This window comes from Anguilla anguilla, chromosome 9, assembly GCF_013347855.1.
Source record: "Anguilla anguilla isolate fAngAng1 chromosome 9, fAngAng1.pri, whole genome shotgun sequence".
NCBI classification, from domain to species: Eukaryota; Metazoa; Chordata; class Actinopteri; order Anguilliformes; family Anguillidae; genus Anguilla; species Anguilla anguilla.
Window position 1 is genome coordinate 38,882,740 of NC_049209.1, and position 24,393 is coordinate 38,907,132.

Below are 24,393 nucleotides of genomic sequence, written 5' to 3' on the forward strand. Positions count from 1 at the left end.
TTAGAAAGTAAAATAAGTATCACAAAGCAAAATAAATATTTAATATACAAAACAAAACAGTTATTTAAAACCCTAAACAAATACAGAATAAAATAAATAAAAAATAAATAAATACATTTAAATATCCTAAAACATAAAAAAAATATTCACTTAAAACATTCACAGTTCAGGCCAACCAAATTATGTATCACCATTCTGAATTGCTTTAGAGACACTGGTTCAGGGTTTGCTGTAAGAAGTCCCGGGTATCTGGAGCCCAGAATCTAAAAGCAGTCTTTCCCAGATTTGACTTAACCCTAGGAACCGGAAATGACAACCAGTCCTCAGAGCGGGTCTTCTGGATACCAGTTTTCAAAATTCTAAGCTCTGAAAGATATGGAGGTTTTTTTAGAAGTGCTTTGTAAATAAACAGATATCAATGAAAAATTCTCCTAAAATAATGTAATGGCCCGCCAACTTTCTGTGTAAGAGTACAGGAATGGATGCGATAAGCATTATAACCGTGAGGGCTAAATGGTAAGCAACATCCAGTAACCTCAAGTGTGAGACAGCCTATATATAACATCATCATCCAAAACAGAGAGAAATGTTTCCTTGACAATCCTCTGTCTGCAGGCCATAGGAAAACAAGATTTGTTCCTTCACCATCACCAAGCTTATATATATATATATATATATATATATATATATATATATGTATATATATTTTACCAGATTGTCAATGTGAGTTTTAAAAGTTAATTTTGGTCAAGCCAAATGCCTAGATATTTATATGCAGAGACTTTCTTTATATTAGCACCACTTAATGTATTGATCATTAGCGTATTGACGATTTCTTGCCTTTGAGAATAGCATGCATTTTGTTTTAGATATATTTAGCACAAGCTTGAAATTCAGCAGTGCATGCTGCAAATAATGAAAAGCAGACTGAAGATTTTCAACAGCTATATGCATAGAATGACCACAGCAGTAAATTATTGTGTCATCAGCATATAAGTGGAACTTTGCAGAAGTTATAGAAGATGTGTAAAAGATTATTAATATACAGTGTAAACAAGACTGATCCTAAGATAGAATCCTGAGGACCTCCTGTTATGACACTTAATGTTTCAGATCATATACTACCAAAAACCACACTCTTTAATTTGATTGGTAGTTCTTAAACTGTTTGAAAGCTGTGGTATCAAGGCCATTTAAGGAGAGTTTGTGTAAAAGAATGGGATGAGCAACCATATCAAAAGCCTTAGACAAATCTACAAAAAGAGCTGCGCAGAACTGATGATTGTCCAAAACAGATATAATATCATTTATGACTAAGGAGGTAGTGGTGATGGTGCTGTGTCCAGACCTTAAACCAGACTGTCGGTGACATAGGATTGAATGGCTAGCCAGGAAGACCCATTTATCAGTGATTCTAAAGTTTTTGCTAAGCAAGGTAACTTATAAATGGGCAGTAAATCATGTAATTATGGGTTATGTAAAAGGAGCCTATCAAATTTTGAAGATTACACTGGTGGTAATAGTCAGATAATATATATGCTGATCTCTGGCATGCTGGTAATTAAGCTATTTTAATGATTTATCTGTACAAGAAGGGCAGAATTGTGATAATTATTACAAGATTTTATTGTAATAATTTTGATGCATTTCTGTCTGAGCTGGTAAGTGAATAATATTTCGTTTTTGCATTTTTAACATCTGTAAAATGCAATTGTTTCTTAACTACCTAAAAGTATACCAGTCAGAGGGGGACCCAGTGCTCATAGCAATTTTCAATGCTCAACTCCTTTGCTGAAATAATCATGAAATATCTTGGGAGAAACAAGGATTAAATTTATTTTAACCCATATGTGGCATTCGGTTTGGCGGTGAAGCGGATTGGTCTTGGCAATGCTGGCTGGTAGAGAGAACACACACCTGGGTTGCATTAACTAATCAGCCCAGGTGCTTAAAGGTGTATTGCTCTCCACACTTCAGGGCCGATACCGAGAGCGCGTTTCTTTATTGGAGTTTTGTTTCATTTTGGTTTTGTTTCTTTAAAATTAAAAGTAGGAGGAGTGGGTCCGCTGGAAAGCAGGCCTGCTACAAGCAGCAAACTGAAATAGTTATCGCTCTCTTTTACTTTCCTTTATGTTTGTTATTTTAATTTGTTGTTTTAGATTATTGTTTTTGCCCAGAAACCATGAGGGGGAATGGTGAAGATGCTTGTTTATTTGATTTTGGGTTTGTGTGGGCGTGGTCTCTCTCTTTCCATGCGGCAATCAAGTGTTTCCAGGAACTTCCGCATAACTTTCTAGAAGGTGCATGTTTATCCACCATAGCATTAAAGGTACTTATAAAGGATGCTAAAGCTGTCTCAACATCAAGAATTTGAAAATGTGAGATATATAACTCTTATGGAGGTCATGAATAAAAATCGTGTTCATTTTCATTTAAATTCCTAAGATTTCTCTTGTTAATGTAAAGGGGATATGATTTCTTAAACTGTCATGCTCTAACACAGACAATAGGGCAATGGTCAGTAATACAAGACCAAAAACACCATTAGTCACCATTTTGTCTGGTCTATTGCAAAGTATAATACTGATAAGAGTAGATTTGCATGTTTCAGGCTTGGACAATTTTGTTCTGTGACTATCTGAGTTTAAATCAAAACAGACCTTACATTTATCAGAAACATCGCTTGGCCAATAAAAATAAAAATCACCCATAACGATTAATGCAGAAATCAAATAACTAAAATTAATCACTTCCAATTATTCCTTTTAACATTAAAAATGGGCATCTAAAAAACTAGGCAAGATTTATACAATTAATCATTTCAATAAATAATTTGAATTACAGTTGCTGCATTTTGGCTTTACTTTCAGTTTTATTAATGTTTCAATGTTCTGAATGACCCACAATCCCAGAAATTTGTATCTATAATGTTCGACTGTTGTGCATACTTCAGCCTGTTACACCAGATGCAGTTTCTCCTCTTGTAAAAACTGATTTGCCTTTAATGTATTCCCTATGAATTCTGAACTTAGCAGACATAAAATGAGTTGGTATCTACAGTTCAAATGACTGTATGGAGTTACAGCAAGGGGCAACAACTCGCCTCTATTAGTGAAGCCTTTTACCCCAGTGGCTACTGCGTGAACTGCAACGCCTGGTTGCAAAAAGAACTTGAAACTCCGCCCACCCAATGTTAAGTCAATGGGGAAAGCCTGAAAAGAGGCCAATTTTAAATATAAAATATAAATATAAAGTCAATAAATTTTTTACACAAGAAATTATGGTTTAACTAGTTAATCCCATCCCTTGTAATGTCTCCCCTGGGTCTGATGTTTTAAAATAATTCCGCCAAAATTCCCAAATCTGGGTTAATTTCAGTGTGTGCAATGTGGCTTGTCTTATTACCGTATGAGCATATAAGGATTTCCCCATCCTCGCAAGCAAGCAGAGTGTTTCAGCGGCAGGTGTGATGCTGTGTCTTTTCATTCCAATTAGCTAGCTACATACGATCTCACCATTTAAAAGTCCAAGGTCCAAAAATGCTGTGGCCTGCGTTCAACTGTACTAACCGCTGTTCTAAGGATTCTTCTCTCCAGTTCTTTCGGTTTGAGACATTTTCCGATAAACAAGGTTCTATGTCAAAACACGATTTCTGACCATTTCGGGGTTTCAGTTCATTCTCATAAAGTCTCATCTTTTATAATTTGTATATGTTGTTGGTGAAATCAGAATTGTAAGCAGTTTTGAAGTTTCTTTAAGAAGACAAGCTAGGGGGATTTACTTAGGTAGGGGGAGTAAGCTTACTTTCTTGCTATCGATCTATCTGTCTATCTAGCTAACTTGCTAGCTAGTTATCTCGTTATATATCTGTCTAGCTGTCTAGAGTTCTGTTATCTATCTGTCTATATAACTAGCTAGCTAGTAAGCTAGTGATCTATTATGTCTATTTTTCTATGTAAATATCTTAATACTAAACGTATTTTGCACAATTAACTTTTTTGAAATGTTATGACAGTACGGTTCTTTGGTTGCAAGGCCACTCTTGTTGTCCAGACGTGGGCGCGTCTAATTACCATGTAAGGTAGTTGGGGACTGCACTCTTTTGCTCCACTGCGCTTGCATTGGTAGCAACAGGCAATGTGACTGCTCCCTAGTTTGGGCTTCATGCGCCAGTTGAGCACTAACCACCTGCAAATCAGTGGGTGACGTCATGAAGCACTTTGTCCATATTTTTATACGGTCTATGAGTTACAGTCACTAGTGTATTTTATGGCAGCAGTCATTAGTGGTGGGAAGTCCAGACACATTTGAACCTGAGATTAAACCCCTAAAGCCCAATAGCCATAAAATTAGATACCAAACAATAACACTGTCTTAATTTATTGCTTTTATCAGTCTTTGATTCAAGATTCAGCCTTATAACCCACATACAAAAGCTTAGATTGTTTACAATTTGATACAAAAAAGCCTGTTTCAATTAGTCAAACCACTAGAGATAACAAAATAAACAAAAAGGCTGTCCCCCATCCCAAAGGCTGAAATTACCATATTATGTAATTCATAAAGTGTCCAGAACTAGACAAGTGGCGGCTGATCTTTCTCCACTGAGATTTACACAAACAAATTACCCCCTGAGACAAAACAAATAAATCCGCTCTTTGTACATAAGCAAGGAAAAGTCGACTTTCCTTTGAGCTGAATGCCTGTTCAGGAACACCTGAAAACAAGCATTTCTGTATACGTAAATACAATTTCAAATGCAAAAAGTGGCATCCTTCTGAAGTAAATTCTGACCTTACAAACGGTGAAAAAATTCTCAGTCAGTGATTCCAGTGTTGAGTAAATCACCTGACTGCAAGATCCTACCTGGAAAAATTTATCTATGATATGCCCATCTAGCCCTTTGTGGAAACCCTGTTCTATGTAGCAGTCACCTGACAGGTTTTCACAGGTTTCATAATTAGTTAACGCCTTCCTTCTTGCTGAAATAACCGCTGGGATATTATGTTGCGTAACCATCAACTTGCAGGATGCTTTTGCAGAATGCACAAGGTACAGCTCTGCACATGTACCATACATTGTTTATAAGGGCTTTGTTCATCGGCGTATGATTGCAAAAGCCAAGCAAGCATAAGAGGAAGACTTTGAGGGAACTGGAGAGTGACAGAAGTGACAGTGATGGCGACCGTCACTCTGGGCTGGAGAGCTCTGGCTCGATAGAAGCAGCAGCAGCATACGAACGCTGCTTGGATCCTCTTCAGGACTTGCAAGTCTAAACTGTTTAAATTAGATGTTCATGTATGTTACTAGGACATTAGTTGTGTTACTGTGTTATATAATTTTATTTGTATTAGTATTTCAGTCATTTTCTAGGTTCTATGTAGGCTATTTTATTATTGTGATTATGCACGGTAAGTTTATTCAGCTTCTGTATGTGCCAGTCATAAAACTTAGCAGTTCACAGTCGCTATTTCACTGTAGTCAGGGGAACTAGTTTCTCTCTAGCTGCATTGAGTTCCTTCCTGTAGTTGTGGTGCAATTTTACAACAGCTTCTTTTGCAAGACACCACAAGATATTTGTCAACTGCCTCTTGATCTTCCTGTTCTTCTGTTAACATTTCTGGCCAGCTGCTGGACCTTTATGAGTGTGTATTGAACACTACACCTGGAAATCTTAACGTTTTTCTCAATTTCTCGTGGGGAATAACGTTGCCACAATATGTTCACTTGGCCCTGCACATCTAAGCTTAATGCCTTGTGATTTTCCATAAATCTTACAGCTTTAGTGCCTATTTTTCTTACACTACAGGCCAGTGGTATTAGGCTACCTGTGGGCTATGCCAGTGGGAGGAAACACCTGACGGCGTTGTGCTAGACCCTGAGGGCCAGCCAAGAGCAGTGAATATTTCTTACTGAGGGGCTGGCTGACTTTCTGAGTCCCCATTGCTCAAATGCGCAAAAGTGATGTCGTGCAGTAGGTGGCATTATTAATCAATTGTTGAAACGTGCGCGAGTGGTGGTGTTGTATACTGCAGTGGCGCTATTAATCTTAAATGACTAGCGACAGCAGATGAGTATGATAATTTTGAAGAAAAACAACTGTAGATGTGAAATCGTGATTGTGTTCTAGGTAGTAGATAGCTAACTACCTAGAAGGTAAAAGCCAACAGCACGTTGTATATTTTTCAAGTTCAAATCAGCAACAAGGCTGATTTGAGAAGTGTAACGTTAGCATTAAAGTAAAACATGGCTTGGGCGGGCATGTGTATTAGAGCCCGACCAATATATCAGCCATTATTTGACTTTTTTGACGACTTCGGGATCGGCAGCTATGCCGCCGATGTGTCCCGATTTTTTAATAAGTATAATAAACAAAAAACAATGATTATTTATCTGTCCTTGTCTGTTCGAACGTTGTAATTGCTATTTACTAGAATTATCCAGTAGAGGGAGTAAGTACAAGTGTGAACTGCAGCAGCTGACGCGCTACTTCTCTAATAAGACATTTGTCACTCGTGCCTCATCCAGTATTCTCCACTGCAAGACTTGTTTGCACAGATTCGATTGCTGCAATAAAGGTATGTATATTTAGTGAAAGTTCTTCATTAAATGCGTTTATACGACCACTATGTTTATCAATCCTCATTATCAAGCCAGCGAGCTAGCTAACATATTTGGTTCACTTTAGCAAGCTAGCTGGCTAGCAAGCCTTTATGAAGTGGCAGTGAGCACATAAGCAGCGTAGGATCTACATTTCCAGAGGACATCGCTGTATTCTCAAATAAATAACCAGCCAAAATAAAGTGGTGATTGAATGCATCACACATTTGTTTTTTTATCTGAGATAATGATATTAGCTACTGTATGATGCTGTGTCAATAACCAACGCGTTATTGCAAGCGAGTGTGTCATCTAGTCACGCGCCATCGTAGCAAGCTAACCAGACAGAGATAAAAACACAGATAAAACACTTATAACATGGATCATTTTAAGCCATGTTATCTAGCTTTGTTGTGATAACATGAGAGAAGGATTGCTTTTGGAGACCTGCACGAAAGCGCATTGTAGTTTTTTTCACGTATTTCATCCAGTCAATTTAATTTCATCTAACGTTACACTTGATTCACTCTTTAGCTCCGCTAGATACTGTCTTACTCTTTGAGATTATGTAGTAGAAATAAAATAAGAAAATATAATTCATTTAACTTTTTAACATTTAACTGAGAATATATAATAAGAAATAATGAGGCTGTGTCAATAGCTAATGCATTATTGCGAGCGAGTGTGTCATCTAGTCACACATCAGAGTGCATTGTAGTTATTTTCACCACCAAATTCTTATGGACAGGGAAGCGCGCTAGGTAGTCTTACTCTTTGAGATCATGTAGTAGGAATAAAATAAGAAAATATAATTAACGTACTGAGAATAGATACTAAGAAATAATAACAAATTAATAACAACAACAACAATAATAATAATAATATTCATAAAAATACCTGTTTGAAACTAGAAAGATGGCTGGAAAAGAAAGGAGTAAAAGCAAGGTGTGGAGTTATTTTGATTTCACACACTTAAAGATAGTATTAATATATATATTTAATTTAATATCATCTTTTACTTTTATCTAAAAAGTTCTTTGTGTGTTTATTTTTATTTGTTTGCTTAAGTTAAATGTTCTTAAATATAGAAACTAATAAAATAAGTTTTTTTTTCAAATTGATTTGAAAATGTTGCACTTTTTGACAAAATATCGGTCAAAACATCGGTAATCGGTGGGCTAGGACTCTCCAAAATCGGGATCGGCATCGGACCCAAAAATCTGGCATCGGTCGGGCTCTAATGTGTATTTGCAAAACCTAGGATGGTCTGAGGCAATATGCATTTATTAAATATTATTTCATACCCTCTGTGAATGTTACATGAACGTGAATGTTGATTGTGATTTTGTGATATTCCTTACTAGCAGGTGAGTGTGGTATTTTAAGGACAGAACAACACCACAACTTTGGACTTGAAATGGTGTTGCAGGTAGCCAGCTTGCAAGTATTATGTTAATAGCCTATAGCACATTGTATCTATTTGTTGGATTAGTTCAAAGCACCCAAAAATGGTCACTAGTTCACTTGCTTGCTAACTAGTTTCTATTATATAGCTCAATAGCGATTACTATGGAGGACTAAATGTGCCAAAGTTAAATAAAGAATTAAATAAATTAATAATTAAATAAATACTTAATAAATTAATAATTAAATAATTCCCACCTCATGGCTATTTAATTATTTTATGCTGTATTTCTGAATGGATTTTTTTATTTGATAATGACACTTTTACGAATAGCATATTTCCGTAATGGTGTTTTTATTTCCAAACTCCCTTTTTCATTTCATAATGACACTTTTCAAAATGGTAAGCCCTCCTGTCAATCAACACGAGCAGGGTGTGATCACTCACGGTCATTGGTTGCTCATGCATTCAGGGAAAGCAGCAGCACTGCAAATATCAGTCTGCATGTTAAAATTATACATAGTAAGCCCTAGTGCTACAGCTATGTTGAAAGAGTGAGGCTCCCATAGGATCTGGAGTTCATTTTGGTACAAATGTGCTCTTTATTTTAAGCTGTGAACCATGTCTGTACTATATTTAATTTAGGAGATAATGGGGTTCATTTAAGATGGGGGATTCTTACAAAAAGCTTTATGTTTAAAAAAGATTTGTCTTTAATCCACTGATGTAGGCCAACTATATGATGGCTTCATCATTTGATGTGGTTGTTGTAGATCTTGAAGTTGGGCAATGGTTTGCAGTTAGTGGTGAACTAAATTACAGGCATTTAGCAGACAATCTTATGCAGAGCAACGTGCCCAAATATTACATAGCATTTACATCCATTTATACAGCTGGACACATACAGTATATGGCAAATATACACATTTGAAACTATTCTGTGTCCTACATGCGAAACTCTGCCTGCATAGACAGATAGCTGTACACTCCAAAAGAATGAAGACAAGTGTGAATGAAGACAATGCAAGCTTGAATGATGACCCAGGCGAATAAGCAAAGTTTGTGTTGTTTACTTGTATGTGTGCTGTGTAGCACAGTGGGTAAGGAACAGGGCTTGTAACTGAAAGGTTATAGGTTCAATTCCTGGGAAGGACACTGCCATTGTACCCTTGAGCAAGGGGCGACATAGCTCAGGAGGTAAGACTGATTGTCTGGCAGTCGGAGGGTTGCCGGTTCAAACCCCGCCCTGGGCGTGTTGAAGTGTCCTTGAGCAAGACACCTAACCCCTAACTGCTCTGGCGAATGAGAGGCATCAATTGTAAAGCGCTTTGGATAAAAGCGCTATATAAATGCAGTCCATTTACCATTTACCATTTACTTAACCTGAATTGCTTCAGTATATATCCAGCTGTATAAATGGATACAATGTAAACTGTTGTGTAAGTCGCTGTGGATAAGAGTGTCTGCTAAATGCCTGTAATGTAATGTCCTGTTCAACATGTATACATTTGCAGCACTATATTCCTCTTATGTGTGAAACTGAAATCCATCCATTATCTATATCCACTTATCCTGGGCAGGGTTGCGGGGGGTGCTGGAGCCTATCCCAGCATGCATTGGGCAGGAATATACTCTGGACAGGCCGCCAATCTATCGCAGAGCACACACACCATTTGAAACTGAAATGACAAAGTGTAACGGAAATAAATTCAATATCGGTACATAAGCAAATCCTTTCAAGTGCAGGTATTTAACCGATGTAAATAAATGATACAATATGAGACATACTGCAAGTTATGTCCAGAAATTCTAATGACAGTATCATTTGCTTTGTAACAAGGCCAAACTGATGGTCTAAATAGCAATTCAAATATAAGGTGAAATTACAGAACATAAGCATGAAACATCTCTCATGATAATTATGCATAATATAACTACAAAGCTTCTCATAGGTTTAACGCGAACACATGGAAGAAGATTACAAGAGAGAAAACTAATCACAGTTTCTGCTCTGACAACTCTGAAAAAATGGGCACTTCTGTTCTGACCTCTAAACTTGTCATGAGACCACAAACAACCAATAGGAGGTTACAAGGTCAAAGTAACATGAATTGACTATATTTTTGAATGAATTGACTGAATTAGTTGTATTAAATTCCTAAATTGCATTTATATGCATGTTACATTACAGATACACTGTGTGATGCCGTTATTTTTATTCAAGAATGTGTGAACACGGAGTTAATGTTTGATAAGCAACAATTATGAAAAGGTTTTGTGCACAGATGCTCACCAAAAGGACACATTTTGACTAAAATAAATTGCTTTTCCAAAAAGAGGTTCTTGACGGTGCCACTCTTGAAGCTTCTTGTAGCGGAAATGGCTGGAAAAAAGATATTCACAATGTGGAGAGGTTTGGTGCCATTTGGAAAGGTTTTGGTGACAGTGGACCCACCTTTGGTTAAATAAGTCAAATTATACTGCTTTGTTCAATCAACTCCAAACTTTTTTCCTGTTCTTGTAGACATCCTAGGGTGCAATTGGCAAAAGAAATCTGGTTTTGTCCAGTATCAGAAGTACATATATTCACTGCTGAATTAAGAAGAAGAAAAGAAAAAAAAAAACGATTTTTGAATTTCTGTGTTGTTTTTCTGAATAATTATGTACTATATGTTTACTGTGTGAGACTCCTGTAGGAGTATCAAAGGTGCTCTTCATTTGAAGCTTTGAACTATGTCTGTACTGTGTATAGTTTTGGAGATAATGGAGTCTAAGACCAGGGAGATTCCTACAAAAGCCCTGGGTTTTAAGTTGATTGTAATGAGTTAATTAATGCAGTTTTCTTGTTTTGCTGCGCAGGTGACTTCACCAGCTGGAAGATCAGAAGAGAGGTCCTCCCGTATGACACTAGTGGGATCCCTCCTGGTGCCGTTATCTGTCATATGCCTCAGTTCAGGTGAGGGAGAGTACTGTGAAAAATGTCCAAGACTACAGATGGGCATGGATATGCCATAGTACATTCTTATTGTTTGTTCATTGCCTTAAAGGAGTACCATGGTGGTTGAACGTGACACTTCCCAGTTGTCTTCAGGCAACAACAAAACAAATGTGCATAATTTTTTTATTCTTCAGTCATTTCAATGTACTTTAAAACGTATTTTTCTAAGCCTAAATTTCCCACTATAAAAATTCACCCGAACCGTCTGGGCGTGGTAATGAGAACTGTCAGTTAGCTATGATTGACAGACCGTGCCCCGTTACTATAGCTTCCCCCATGATACGCTCTCTTTGGGAGACTGAATTTTCACAAGCTAGCTAGCTTAGTAGTATATCAAGTATCGATAGATAGCTAAGGTAAGGACGTTGACTTATATCCAATTATAATTTTTGCTATCTAGCTAGCCAAGTTAAGATAAAAGCACAACTATAACGTCCTCATAAAAGCAAACTAGTAAGCTAACGTTATCGATAACATTGCCTTATGAAAGCAAACCTCCTAGCTAGCTAACGTTAGCTAGCTAGCTAAATGAATATAACCAGAAACAATCTAAAGGCACTCTAATTTAAGTGAACCTAACGTTAGTCAAATATTTGCATTGTCTGAACAGCAGGACGGTGTGTCCTGTAAGATTTCTTTACGGGGCGTGGAAATGGGAGTGGTTACTGTATTCGTGACGTAGAAAAATGACAACTTTCTCAACCGGTTGAAAATAGGACGATGAATTTAAAACGCATATTTCTCCAAAAATACAGAACGGACATATTTAATACTTTGCTTACTGTGTTTCTTCAATGCCTCTTGTGCAAATAGCACATAAAACCGAGAAAGTGTGAAAATCACCATGGTACTCCTTTAAAGATTTCACCCTCATCAAACATCAAAACAAGAAATTTGATTATTTCTTGTTTTGATGTTTAGCGAAATTAAATGAAATTAAATAAAAATTTCTACTCCTATATAAGTAACTCTAGAATGTTCAGATGAAATTAAGTATCATAATTATATTAAAAATACAAACCTGAAAATGAATTAATAAGTATTCACTCCCTTGAAGTTGCAACATGAGTTGCAGAGTGCCCAGCCAATATTGTCATCAGTTTCTGACTGCAGACTCTTGATGCTTTCCAACCACTTATTTTTTCACCTCCTTGCATCATTTCCTGGTATGCAAAGCCAAATGTGTCAAAAATACATGAAATTGACATCTGGAATCACGTTTTGTCAATGTGGGCTCATTCCATTTGCTTATCTTATCTCCTTGTCTCCTTTCCTTGCTGCTAGCTCCACCTATCTGAGTACGCAAGGAAAGGAGGCAAGCCAAGGTCATGCAGACAGAGGAAATTGAAGAAACGTGTAAGGAATTTGGAAATTCCTAGCTCTTTCAAGCATCAGTTGGGGAAAGGTGGATCCACAGGTTGATATTTATGTCAGGCATTCCGAAAAAATATTTCCACAGAGGATGCACTTGTGTTTTCTTGCTGAAGAATTATTTGGTGAGCCTCCTAGCTTCTCACTTCTTGAAGGAGCATTTAACGGGTTGCATTTTCCTTAAAGATGGCGCACCTCGATCAATTTCTGAGTCAGTCAAGGGCCTCGGGAACAAAGGACGAATAAAATAAGCGATTGGAATGCACCCACATTAACAACTCGAGATTACAAATGTAAATTCCACGCATTTTTGACCCATTTCACCTTCCATACTAGGAAAGGAGGCAAGGAAAGGAAGCAAACAGGTAAGAAAATAAGTGGTTGGAACACACCCTTTGATAAAACCTATTTTTGAACACTTCTTATGGTTTCTAACTTTCTGCGTAAGAGTATAATTTCTTTGAATGACTTGCAACAGGAGACACTAAAATTACTTCTAGTAATATTACTGGCCAGCTGATTCAAAATAGGTGTGAATAACTGGGACATAGAACAGGACCTGATTGAGTAGAAAAACAGTGAACAGCAATAACAAGCCTGGGTGTGAATGACTGGTATAGAGAACAAGAACTGATTGAGTAAAAAAAAACATTGAACAGTTAAAAGGTAATAACAGCAACAAGCTAAAGATTTTAGTTGGGCACAGACAGGGCTTGTCCAGACACGTTTTGCAGTGGAAAGTTGACAGTTTCCTCTTCAACTTCCCATCTGGTGTTTGCTTCCTTGTGGAGCGCACCGTTCAGTCCTGTTTTTAATGGACCTCCAAGATGCGTCTGCCAAGGCTGCCTCCATCCCCACAGCTGATAAGGGTGCTTGTGTCAAATTGTGGCACTGCATGAGCCACTGGGGCTTGCAAGGTGTTCCCACTCTCCTTGAACAAGATGTAGGCATTAGCCAATGCGGCCTCCTGCATATGGTGGTACTACTGCTGGTACCACTTCATGTTGCGGTACTTGAAATCATAGTAGTCTCAGAGGTTTACGCCACCCATGTACCCGAGCAAGAGAGAAGCTAAACACAATTGAATTTTCTGACACTACGTGACCGAAAAGTATGTAAACACCTGACAACCAACTTCTCACTGGTTCCCATACAGTCCCATGCTGGATCCCATACAACCGGTAACTTTGCATATCGCCCCGAATTGCAACGCACAGTTATCGCTGACCTCACATTAGCAAGCTCACTAAAATCACCTCAGCTACCTAGCTAAAATTACCACACATTAGCATGCTAGCTAGTAGTAGACTACTTGATTACTAGTTGATTACTTTATATATTCAAGATTTGCAGTCATTATTGTTACTTTACTAAGCAGCATGGTGTTGTTTGCTCTTAATTTTAAAGAACGTATCTGTTTATCACCTGAACATCGAAATAAATTATATAAACTTTACCTGAACAGAGGACAGTCATGGTACCAGCCCTGAAAAGAGGCAGTGAGGAGCAGTGGATTGCTGAAGAAGACTGGGGCATCGCCGTGCTTCATTTTCATATCTTGGAGCATATCTCGAGTACCCAGTTGGATATTGATATTGAGCATTCTATTCGAGTGCTCATTCACGCCGGGGAGGGTGGGGCATACCGTAATTATTGCCATTTTTGGCAGTTCCATTACTTTCTCCATATATTTATTATTATTTTTCAACCAGTTCCATTATTTCCTCAGTTTGCAGTGCAAACTTTCTGTGACTTCTCGGCTGGTTTGAATGGGAATTGTCATCCTTAATGCTGTGAGAAACAAAGTGGGACAATGTAGATTCTAGAATGTACTGGGATCAAAATTCCAGTCTTGTCAGCTGTTTTAATGAAATATTTGACGGCCCCTGTGAACAGTGAGTTGTTGCTGAGCTCTCCTTCCCCCATTAGGCAATGAGTCTGTGACAAAATGCCTCAAAGACTGAAACCTTGCAATGTACAACAGGTTGTACCAAAACAAACTTTAACAAAATTAAATGGTAGCCCAACCCTGTTTCATTATTTTAGTCGGCCTAATGCGTGTTTCACATCCCTTAAGGTATACCATGTAGGTTTTTTGTGGCCCTTGAGGACTCTGTGTTTGTAGTCAGGAAAGCCACCTCCTCTGTCCTCAAACCACACCTCTGTTGAGGATGCACCCTTGTGTGCCACAAGCAAAATGTAAAGCGACAAGGTGAGGTGGTCTGAGATATTGAAAATAGCATTTTTAGCAAAATGAATGATTCCAAATAGATGGTAACGGCAATTAGGTTGTGGTATAACAATCTTTACACTGAGTGCACCCCTTAACATGTGAGAACATTATATGTTAGTGACTCCATTTTTTTTGTGTTTTTCCTCATTCGGTATTTAGCTATTCTGGACATTTACTTAGAACTGGGATGTAAACACGAAATTGTGTGTGGAATAAGTACCATTAGCAGGCCGCAGGTACATTATTGCTAGCTAATACACTTATAAAGTGAATGACTTTTTCATGAAGTTATCCATATCCTATTGAAATTTTTTTTTCTTTATTTTCTCAAATACCAGATAATATGTATATGTTCATGGCTATGGATACCTGGTACTTAATGCAAATTGTAGCTGCCTTATCTAACCTGTGTTCTGTAGCTGTTCCAGCGTCCTTTGGTATGCAGTTAATTATGCATTGCTTTGGATAATGTCGTTACAAAATAAAATGTAATATAATATTACATATGTTCCTGAGGTATAGAGTAAGAAATAAATGATTGAAATAATTACAGGTGAACTACCAATGCCTAGGAAGTTATGATGTGTTTTATTATCAGTGAACCAGGATGAGGACAAATTACTGAGCTAGCCAAGTTGAATCTATAAATAGCAGCAGCAGTTCCCATAGGGGTTAGATATCCTGATGGGAGAACAGAATTTGATACCCAACCTTGGCCATCTAGCTGCCTAACATAACTAGCTAGCAAAAAGTTACTAACGCTAACTACGCAAGTTACTAACGTTACTTACAGATCCAACAGAAAACGGACTAACTCTGCATCGCTTTTCATCCTCTTGGCGAACTGCAGCTGACAGCAACAAGGAAAATCTATTTCAAGGTTCACTCTAGTTATTGAACAAGCTCTGCCAGCTTGTCTTTTTGCTTGATTGTATCTAGGCTTTTTAGCATTGTCATTGCTGCAGCTCACAAACAACAAACACTTGTGGAGTCTGATCCCAAACCGCAGGCTCTATAGCCACTCCCACCCATCCCCACACAGAAAAGAGTGCCATGCCCAGAAACATCCCTGTCACATTTTAGAATTGCAAATACAGGTAAAAGGTGCACAAATTTGGAGAAACTAAGTAAAGACATAGATTGCCAGTGCCTCATAGATATGCCAAGATATTTAGACGGTCTATTAATGCATACTGGTACATTTGTTCCTATAGTGGCAACATCCCGCTTAATTGATTTATTTCAGTCATTTCATGCATAAGATCTATTAATTTAATGAATGATTTTTTTTTAAACACTCACACTGTTTTCAGTGATTTTTAACTATATTGCAACTGCTTTTTGACTCAATATGTTATTTTCCGTGACAAATGCCCAGCCTTAATTATGCATATTATTAGATACCGCATTGTGTTAAGCATTGTTTTTATTGCATATAGGCTATTATAGTAGGCAATTAAAACAGAAAAATGTAGTAATAACAGGGCAACTGAAAATTTCTGCAAATCAATATAAATAATTAAAATATTTAATTAAAATATTAAATAATTAATCTTTAACTAAATGTAGAGTAAAAACTCATTTTGTGATACAAAATCTTGACTTGACTTTAAACTCATATTTTGACTTAATTTTGAAGCAACTGAACACTCAAGATTGCTTAGGATCACTGGCAATCGGTCAAAGAACATCAGTTGATTGCCAGTGGAGACAAGGAGATTGCCAACGGACAGCATTACATCATTTTTAATTTCTATTTTTTATTTGTAAAGTGCAGAGATTTTCGTTTTACAATCCAATCCAATCCCAGTTACTAGATGCAAGGGTTCACATACCGGCCTAAATTGTGACAGACAATGTTTAAAATGTTTAGACAATGTGTTCAATAAAGATATGAAAAGTGCAATTGATTGTGTGTTATTAGTTAAAGTTACAATCTCAAAGATTTCCGTTTCGTTCTCTTTGGTGGTACCAATGGCGAGAAGCGGTAATTGCAGGTGTGTTTTTGGACCTCACTTCCCATAGATCCAACCGGATCCAACCAGTGTCGCCTGTGTGACGTCAGTCAGTTGGCACGCCAACTATAACACTTACTATTTACTGAATAAAAAACGGTTGTTATAAAAGTAACGTTATGTACATACTCATTCGTTGTCTAACATTAGGCTAACTTAAGATGTCTTTACACTGCCGAGCCGGGTTAAAATGCCGTAGCAAACCTGGGGTAGAATTAGTGATGATCAATTTCTGCAAACGTTCTTTATCCACCTTTTGCCCGGTATGAACATCTTTACACTGCAGAGAAGAATTCGCGGGATTCGCTGTGGCTCGTGCAAGTATGTATCTCGTGCACAATAAGCAGTCTTTTTTGTGAATGATTGTTGTGTGGTATTTTTGAAACAACTGTTACACCTGGTGTTTCTGGTTTTGCTAGCTAAACTGTTCGAGAATAAAGCTGAGCTGGGTGTTAAATTAGCAATCAGAACAAGAAGAATAAAACAAAAACAAAAGAGATTTCATCAAAAAGGGCATAAAGGCTGAAGGAGCATATGAGGAAGCGTAATAAAATAATAATGCTAATCCATACTGCCGTATTCTTTTATTTAGTTTTCTCCTGCATGGCGTCTTCAGAAATCAGACCCGGCTCTGCTCCACATACCCCGGCTTTATTCCGACCATTATAATATATTGATGAACGCGATGGCAATGTAAATAATGGTAATGTTAAGGCCAGTTCAGATCAATGATTCGCAGCGAGGCGAAACGGTTTTAGAATGTTGCAGAGAAAATTGCAGCGGTGTGAACTGCTAGTAGCAGAGCCGTTGCCTGCCCTGAGGTTTTAATAGACCGAACTTGTCAAATCGCCAAGTGCAGTTTTAGAACGTTTACAATCAGACGCCTTGGAATTTTGCAAGTTGCATCCAGTCTCATTGCGATTCATTGATCTGAACTGGCCTTTAGTTAGCTACATTGCAACATTGCAACAAGGTAGCATTGCATTCGAGATACGGTTTGCGAGGTCGGTACCGGTCGGTAGCATTAGCTAGCGTTTTTTCTAATTGTTAGCTGACATTAGATTGTGTTAATTACATTAGCTAGCTAGCTAACGCAACGTTACCTGATATGAGAGATGGATACTGTGTGCAACGTTGTCTAAACTAATGTTGTCTTTCTTGACATGGTTCGGTAGCTAGCGTTAGCTGTGCAAATAGCTATGTAATTTAGTAAAGTTACAGTGTAATTAAATGTAATACGAAATCTACATCAACAAATAATATGATCTCTCATGTTACACAAAAACTTTTTAGGGTTCCATAACTCCCCCCACCCCCCCTTTCTCTGTTATTGTAACACATGCAGACACCAGAAAAAACAGTACGCCACTCACACACAAGTGAGTTGAAGAGCGAGCCTGTTGCGTTAGTTCCGCCTACCCTCTCAAGCGGACCAACCACTGATGGGTGATGGAAAACGCGTCACTAACTATGCGTCGCTTGTGATTTTTTCCCGGGAATGTCGCCACAGACACCCAGTTCTTTAATCATAAATTATTAATCACCATTGTGTTACCTAATTCGGCGATAGATAGTGACTTCACAGACATTTGTTTTAATGAAAATCTTCGAGATTATTACTTTAAAGTGGAATTTGTTTGTATATTACTCTGACTTAAATGAAGATCAGACCATTTAATGAGTAATTAATGCAGAAATCCAGGTAATTCCAAAAGGTTCACAAACTTTTTTTTTTTTGCAACTATATGTGAAACAGGGCTTTTTTCCATTTTGCACTTTATCATACCACACACAACAATGCATAAATACACATCACATTATACAATGAAAACTGTTAAATTTGCAGATGATACAAAAATGGGAGGTTTAGCCAATAGCCAACAGTTTGATACAAAACTGGGAGGTTTAGCCAACAGTTTGGAATCCACTAAAGTAATCCAAGAAGATTTAAACAGAATCCAGAAGTGGGCAGAAACCTGGCAAATGAAATTCAATATAACTAAATGTAAAGTTCTACATGTGGGAAATAAAAACATAGGGTAGGATTACTTTATGGGTGATACAAAATTAGAATGTGCACATGTAGAAAAAGAGGAGTAATAGTTAATCAAAGCCTAGCAGGGTCTGGTCAATGTGCTGTAGCAGTAAAAAAAAACAGCCAACAGGATGCTGGAATACATAGCCTGGAGTATTGAGTTTACATCTAAGGAGATCATACTCACCCTATACAATACCCTTGTCAGACCACACTTACAGTATTGTGTGCAGTTCTGGGGACCGTACTACAAGAAAGATATAGAGGCGCTGGAAAAGGTCCAAAGACAGGCAACCAGATTGATTCCAGGTATAAAAGTGTTTTGAGGAAAGGCTTGAGATGCTTGGACTTTTCAAGCTTAGTAAATGGAGACTTGGGGGAGATTTAATTGAGGCTTTTAAATTCATTAAAGGGATTAACAAAGTGAACTACAGGAAATTATTCAAGTTGAGTTCGGTTAGCAGAATGAGGGGGCATAAATGGAAACTGGCAAAGGGTAAATTTCAGGCATTAGGAAAAGATTTTTTAACGCAGAGAGCGGTCATAGTGTGGAATAGCTTGCCTGGTCATGTAGTGGAGGTAGAAACACTGGATGTATTCAAGGCCCGGCTTGATACAGTGTTAGATACTATCTAGCTATTAGGTAAACTAAGCATTAAGTACAGTTTAGTGGTAGGAATAGACGAGCAGTGTTGGGCTGAAAGGCCTGTTCTTGTCTTACGTTGTCTTACGTTATCTTATGTTAACTGCAATCACATGCAAACTCACTGTGCATTCACACAGCAAGCAATTTGTTACCCAGGTTGCTGGAAGTCCATTCTTTCTCTATGTAGCTGAGTGACACCCAGCAACACGAGCAACTGGGCAACTAAGCAACTAAAGTTGCCCGAAAAATGTTGCCCACAGTTTAAATTTTCGCAGGCATCACTTGTCAACAGCAAATCAGAGTTTCGGGGAAAAATGCACAAACAACTTATCATTATGGTACAATTGCATCCGGTGTTATACAAAATGTTTTTAAAAAAGAGTACAGCGTCTGAAAATGACGCTTGGACGGCAGTTTCAACTTGCTTGATAGCTAGTTAGTGAGGGAGATAGAGAGATCGCTGGCTAGGCAGCTAACTAGTGAGAGAGATATAGATATATATGGCTAACGAGATGGCAATAACAAATATTTATCAGTATCCTGACAACTATAGAAACAAACAGAGATGATATGTGGCTATATGGCAAGTATACATATTTGATGACACTATTATTTATCTTCAATAATATGTAGTTTCACGAGACCGCTATGAGGATACAACGGTAAGCTCCTGCCCCTCCCTCAGCCTAGTAAACTTGAGCAACCCATCAACCAAGTTGCTCACTGTGTGAAGGCCCTGTCAGGGTTTCTTCTGAAACTCTTAATCTAGTTTAACTTAATTTGTTTTATTAAAATTCTAAATCTGGTTTCTGTGCACCAGTGAAAAAGCGTCATCCAGAACACAGATGTTTGACCTTCAGTGCACACATGATAAAAATACTCTAACCTTAATTAAGAAATGATTTTTCCTGTTCAACAATTGTATGAATTTGAATATAAATCTGACTGCCCCATTGTCAAGTGCATGTATTGACTATGAGTGCATATTGAAGGTATGAATTGAGGATATCTGTTTAGCATGTGTGTTGCTAATGAGTTTATGCCATGGTGCATGTATGTGGTGGTTTTTAGGGTTTGTTTTCAGTGTACTGTATGGGTGATAAGGGCACGTGTTGGTGATTAGTGTGTGTATGTATTGGTTTTAAGGGGATGCGCTTGGTGTTTGTTGGTGTTCCCTCAGCTGGTTCTTCCTGGAGCAGAAGGTCGATCTGAAAGGCGAGGGGTTCTGGGAGGAGCTGTTGGATAATTTCCAGCCTGATATCTCTGTCCAGGACTGGTGAGCCTGCTTGCACCTTATTTCCGCTTCTGTCTACATACTGTAACATGGAGATGTGCCACCATACCACACTTCCAATTGGTTTTTATTCCTCTGGGTGAACTATTCTATGGCAACAACACATTCTAATAGTCTAGTTGCTGAACCCCCACACACATTATTTGCAGTTAGTATATACATAAATAACAATTGCACATGCAAAATTAGCTTCAGATAAAGTGACTAATTTGCTATTATTCTTGGATTACACAAATACAGTGTGGTGAAAAATGGTTAACTTTTAATTGCTAACATTAACTTAATTTTCATGTAAAGCGGCATGTTGTAATAGTAATATTATGTAATCTCAGCATCTACAAGGGATGTTGTGGAGACCCGCTCAGTCCAGCCTGATTCCAGTGGTCAGTGGTGATTTGACTATAAGTGAAGCCTGAGACTAAGGGGGGTCAAGACAATTTGAGACCGAGACCATAGCACTGTGTTTTTAAAAGGATAACACAATATTAACCATATGAAATGCACATTTCTGTATGCATTTCTATATGCATGAAAATGTTATTTCCAATAGTGAACCAGAGACATTGGCATTTTTTCAGAAATATTTCAAATGTATCCATCTCCATCGGTTGGAATTAATATAAGGTGAAAGGTCAAACATTTCAGGTCATGACTTAAAGCAAAGGAGCATCCTTAAATTTTTTGAGGGCTAAATTAATAAGTGTTTTACCAATGCCAGAACATTCCCTATTGCCGAATTGGCTGAAATGCTTTGTTGCTTGTGCTGGGTCTTGCCTCAGCAGCCAGCTTCGCCATCTTGGTAATTCACCTCTCTCATTTTAGTTTAAATCAAAATGAGAACTTACCCAGTCACTGGCTGGCCATTACATTTGGACATTACATCAACGCTTACTTTTGGCTGTAGAGCAGCCCAATCTAGGCACTACATCAAGTCTGTGTCCCAGTGGTAGCCTTATTAAAATAGACTAAACTACCAAAAAAATAAATAAATTCAAAAGTAAGCCAGCTTTATTTGAGAGCTTTGCATTACAGTCACACCTTGAATAATGTCTCGAAAAGGGTCCTAGTCATAGTAGATTATGTGATGTACACATTATCTACTATGTCTAGGGCCCTTTTAGATGCATATTATTCAAGGACCGACTATAATAAAAAAGCCCTCAAATAAAGCTTACTATATATATATATATATATATATATACATACAGATATAAACAGATATGTACAGTGCAGTCTGTAAGTACTTGGACAGCAACACAATTTTTGTTGTTTTGACTGTGTTCTCCAGCACATTGGATTTTAAATGAAACAAGGAATATGAGCTTAAAATGCAGACTGTCAGCTTTAATTTGCAGGTATTTACATCTGTATCGAGTGAACTGTATATAAATTGCGGATGTCCCGCTTCAAAAGAACCTTAAATTTGACAGAAAAATATTCAGATGGGCGCTCGTGCCATTGATCTGCAAATGTAATGTTACGCACTGCAGTGTTTCATTTTGTTTTGGTCTGATACCTTGCAAATATTTGCATGCACACATACAGTACAAATGTATTTCTTTTGTGGTTCCTTTCAAAATTGAGTCCTCAATTCATCATCCGAGACAGATTCCAAGGCCAGGACAGTACACAAGTATTCCGTAGTAAATCTTTTGTCACATTTATAAAAAATAAACACACTTTCCCTGATGGGAAGCTCATCTGTGTTCCTTTTGCAGGTATGAGGAGAGCCAGTTACACCAGTTCATCTATCAGCTGCATGTGAGGCTGCTGGGAGCCAATGGGGAGACTGTGATTCAGGAGCACACTTTCAGCCCAGAAGAGGACACCAGCAACTTCTCACACACGTGGAAAGAGGTAAGGCCTGTGTGTGTTCATTGTCTTTTTTTACATAGATCTCAGTTACAGTAAGTTAATAACCTACCTTGTTATGTGTATTTTCATCTGTACTGAAAAAAACACATTACTGAAACATTATGGGAGTGTCGTAAATTAGTCTGGGAGAATTTATTTATTCCAGGGGGTAACTTCCACTACTGCCATTGTAACAAATGTATGTGTTTGTGTTTGTGTGTGTGTGTGTGTGTGTGTGTATGTGCATATTCACAGGTGTCCCATGTGTTCTCCAACTATGGTCCTGGGGTACGGCACGTTCACTTTGAGCACAAGCTGAAGAACATGTCCATGATTGATTTCCATGCCACACGAGTTACAGACAGCGCAGTCATGGTCAGGGCCACCAGGTCCACTCCACACTAAACACAATGGAGACTGCTGACATACAGGTCTTCACCAAAGAAAACATACCCTGTAAAATTATAACTGTTTCTATCAGGTCTTTGGTTCATGTATGAGATTATTGATTGAACTATATTTTAAAAACTTAAGTAAAAGAGCAGAATGACTGTGTTTTCTTCCAGTTTTTCAATTCCAAATTTGTATATTTCTAGTGTTGCTGCAAACCCCTCTGTCAGTTTGTGAGAGTACAGACAAGCATGGCATTCCTGTGAAATATGAAGTCAGTTACTGTTTCTTTTTATTCCACACTCCAGTTTAGCTCACACAATTATGCAAGACTGGGTGCCCAATTGACCAGAGATCACTGATGCACAGCGAGACAAAGACATCTCTCAGGAGATTTCTTCCTTTACCGGTGACTCTGCCAATTATCAACTGCCTTGCAGGGTCACAGGGCACAGGTTGAGCTAGATTCAATACAAGGCGATAGAGCCCATCTACACACTTGAATAATGTCTGCACAGGATAAGCCACCCAGCAGCCCCTGAGATTTGTTTTATTGAAATATTCATTTTTGGCACATTTTGTGCAGAAGTCTGTGAAACAGCGCGACTAAATGTACAAAGAAATGATTAAACACAGCTGCGCCATATTCCCTTATTACAATGGGCATAAAGTTGTAGCCAAATAAGGTCTTCCTGGATTTCTTTTGAATTACCATGGGTAAACGTGCCGTTCCACTGCAGTTGTTGCTGTTCACAAAGGTCATTCATAAAAAAATTCCATCTATACCAATGACCTACAGTGGTTAACAACAACTTAATACTTATCAACATCATGGTGATTTTGTGTTCTGCATTTGTGTTTAATGTTATTATGATAAATTTGCTTTCCCAGTGGGATAGGCTGCTTCAGGGGTAACATTAATCGCGTTGGAAACAAACATTCACACAGCAGTTTATGCCCCATTGTCTGTGATTAGCAAAAGCTGGAAGGGGCGAACTGTTAGCTGGCCCAGCCTCCAAAAAATATATCAAATATATAACCACTTTTTTTTAAGGAGATTGCAGACAATTTGCATTAAAAGGTCTCAGGCACCAGTCAGCATTGCTCATAAAAACAAAAAAATGTAGTAAATATGAAAATTTGCCAGTTGTCAGCCAAATTTTGGACAAGCTTAATCTTTCTTAGATATTTTGACCAATTGTTGATGCTAAATTTTGGAAATCATGGATGACTACTTTGCCTGGAAATTTCAGTGGGTGAGATGCTTGCAGTTTAATGGAGAATAAAACAATTATAGCAATAAGTCCGCTAATATCAGGTTAGCTTGCTAGCAATACATGAAGGTAGGAGTTGGGATAAAATTATTATTTTAATGTTTAAATGTACTTCAGTAAATAGCTGTTTTATCTTAGGAGTTAATGTCAAACCAATTGAGATGTTTGTGAGTACAAATATTAATGATTAAGCTGTAAGGCTCTTGTTAGTTTTTGGTAAACAAGCGTCAAAAATGAATAAATGATAATGCTGTAACATTGGTTATTGATAAACAAGT

General features: G+C 37.8%; 1 protein-coding gene across 2 annotated transcripts in view; it reads left to right on the forward strand.

Moving 5' to 3' along the window:
* nccrp1 (P1, F-box associated domain containing) overlaps window positions 1-23,016 on the forward strand; it is a 38,925-nt gene extending 15,909 nt beyond the window's left edge. For both annotated transcript variants that reach the window (XM_035433126.1, XM_035433125.1), the window contains 4 exons: window positions 10,865-10,961; window positions 20,484-20,579; window positions 22,316-22,454; window positions 22,707-23,016. In XM_035433126.1, the coding sequence (XP_035289017.1) occupies window positions 10,865-10,961; window positions 20,484-20,579; window positions 22,316-22,454; window positions 22,707-22,856 (482 nt within the window). In that variant the 3' untranslated portion in view covers window positions 22,857-23,016. The remainder of the gene's footprint in view (window positions 1-10,864; window positions 10,962-20,483; window positions 20,580-22,315; window positions 22,455-22,706) is intronic.
* The last annotated feature ends 1,377 nt before the right edge of the window (window positions 23,017-24,393 follow it).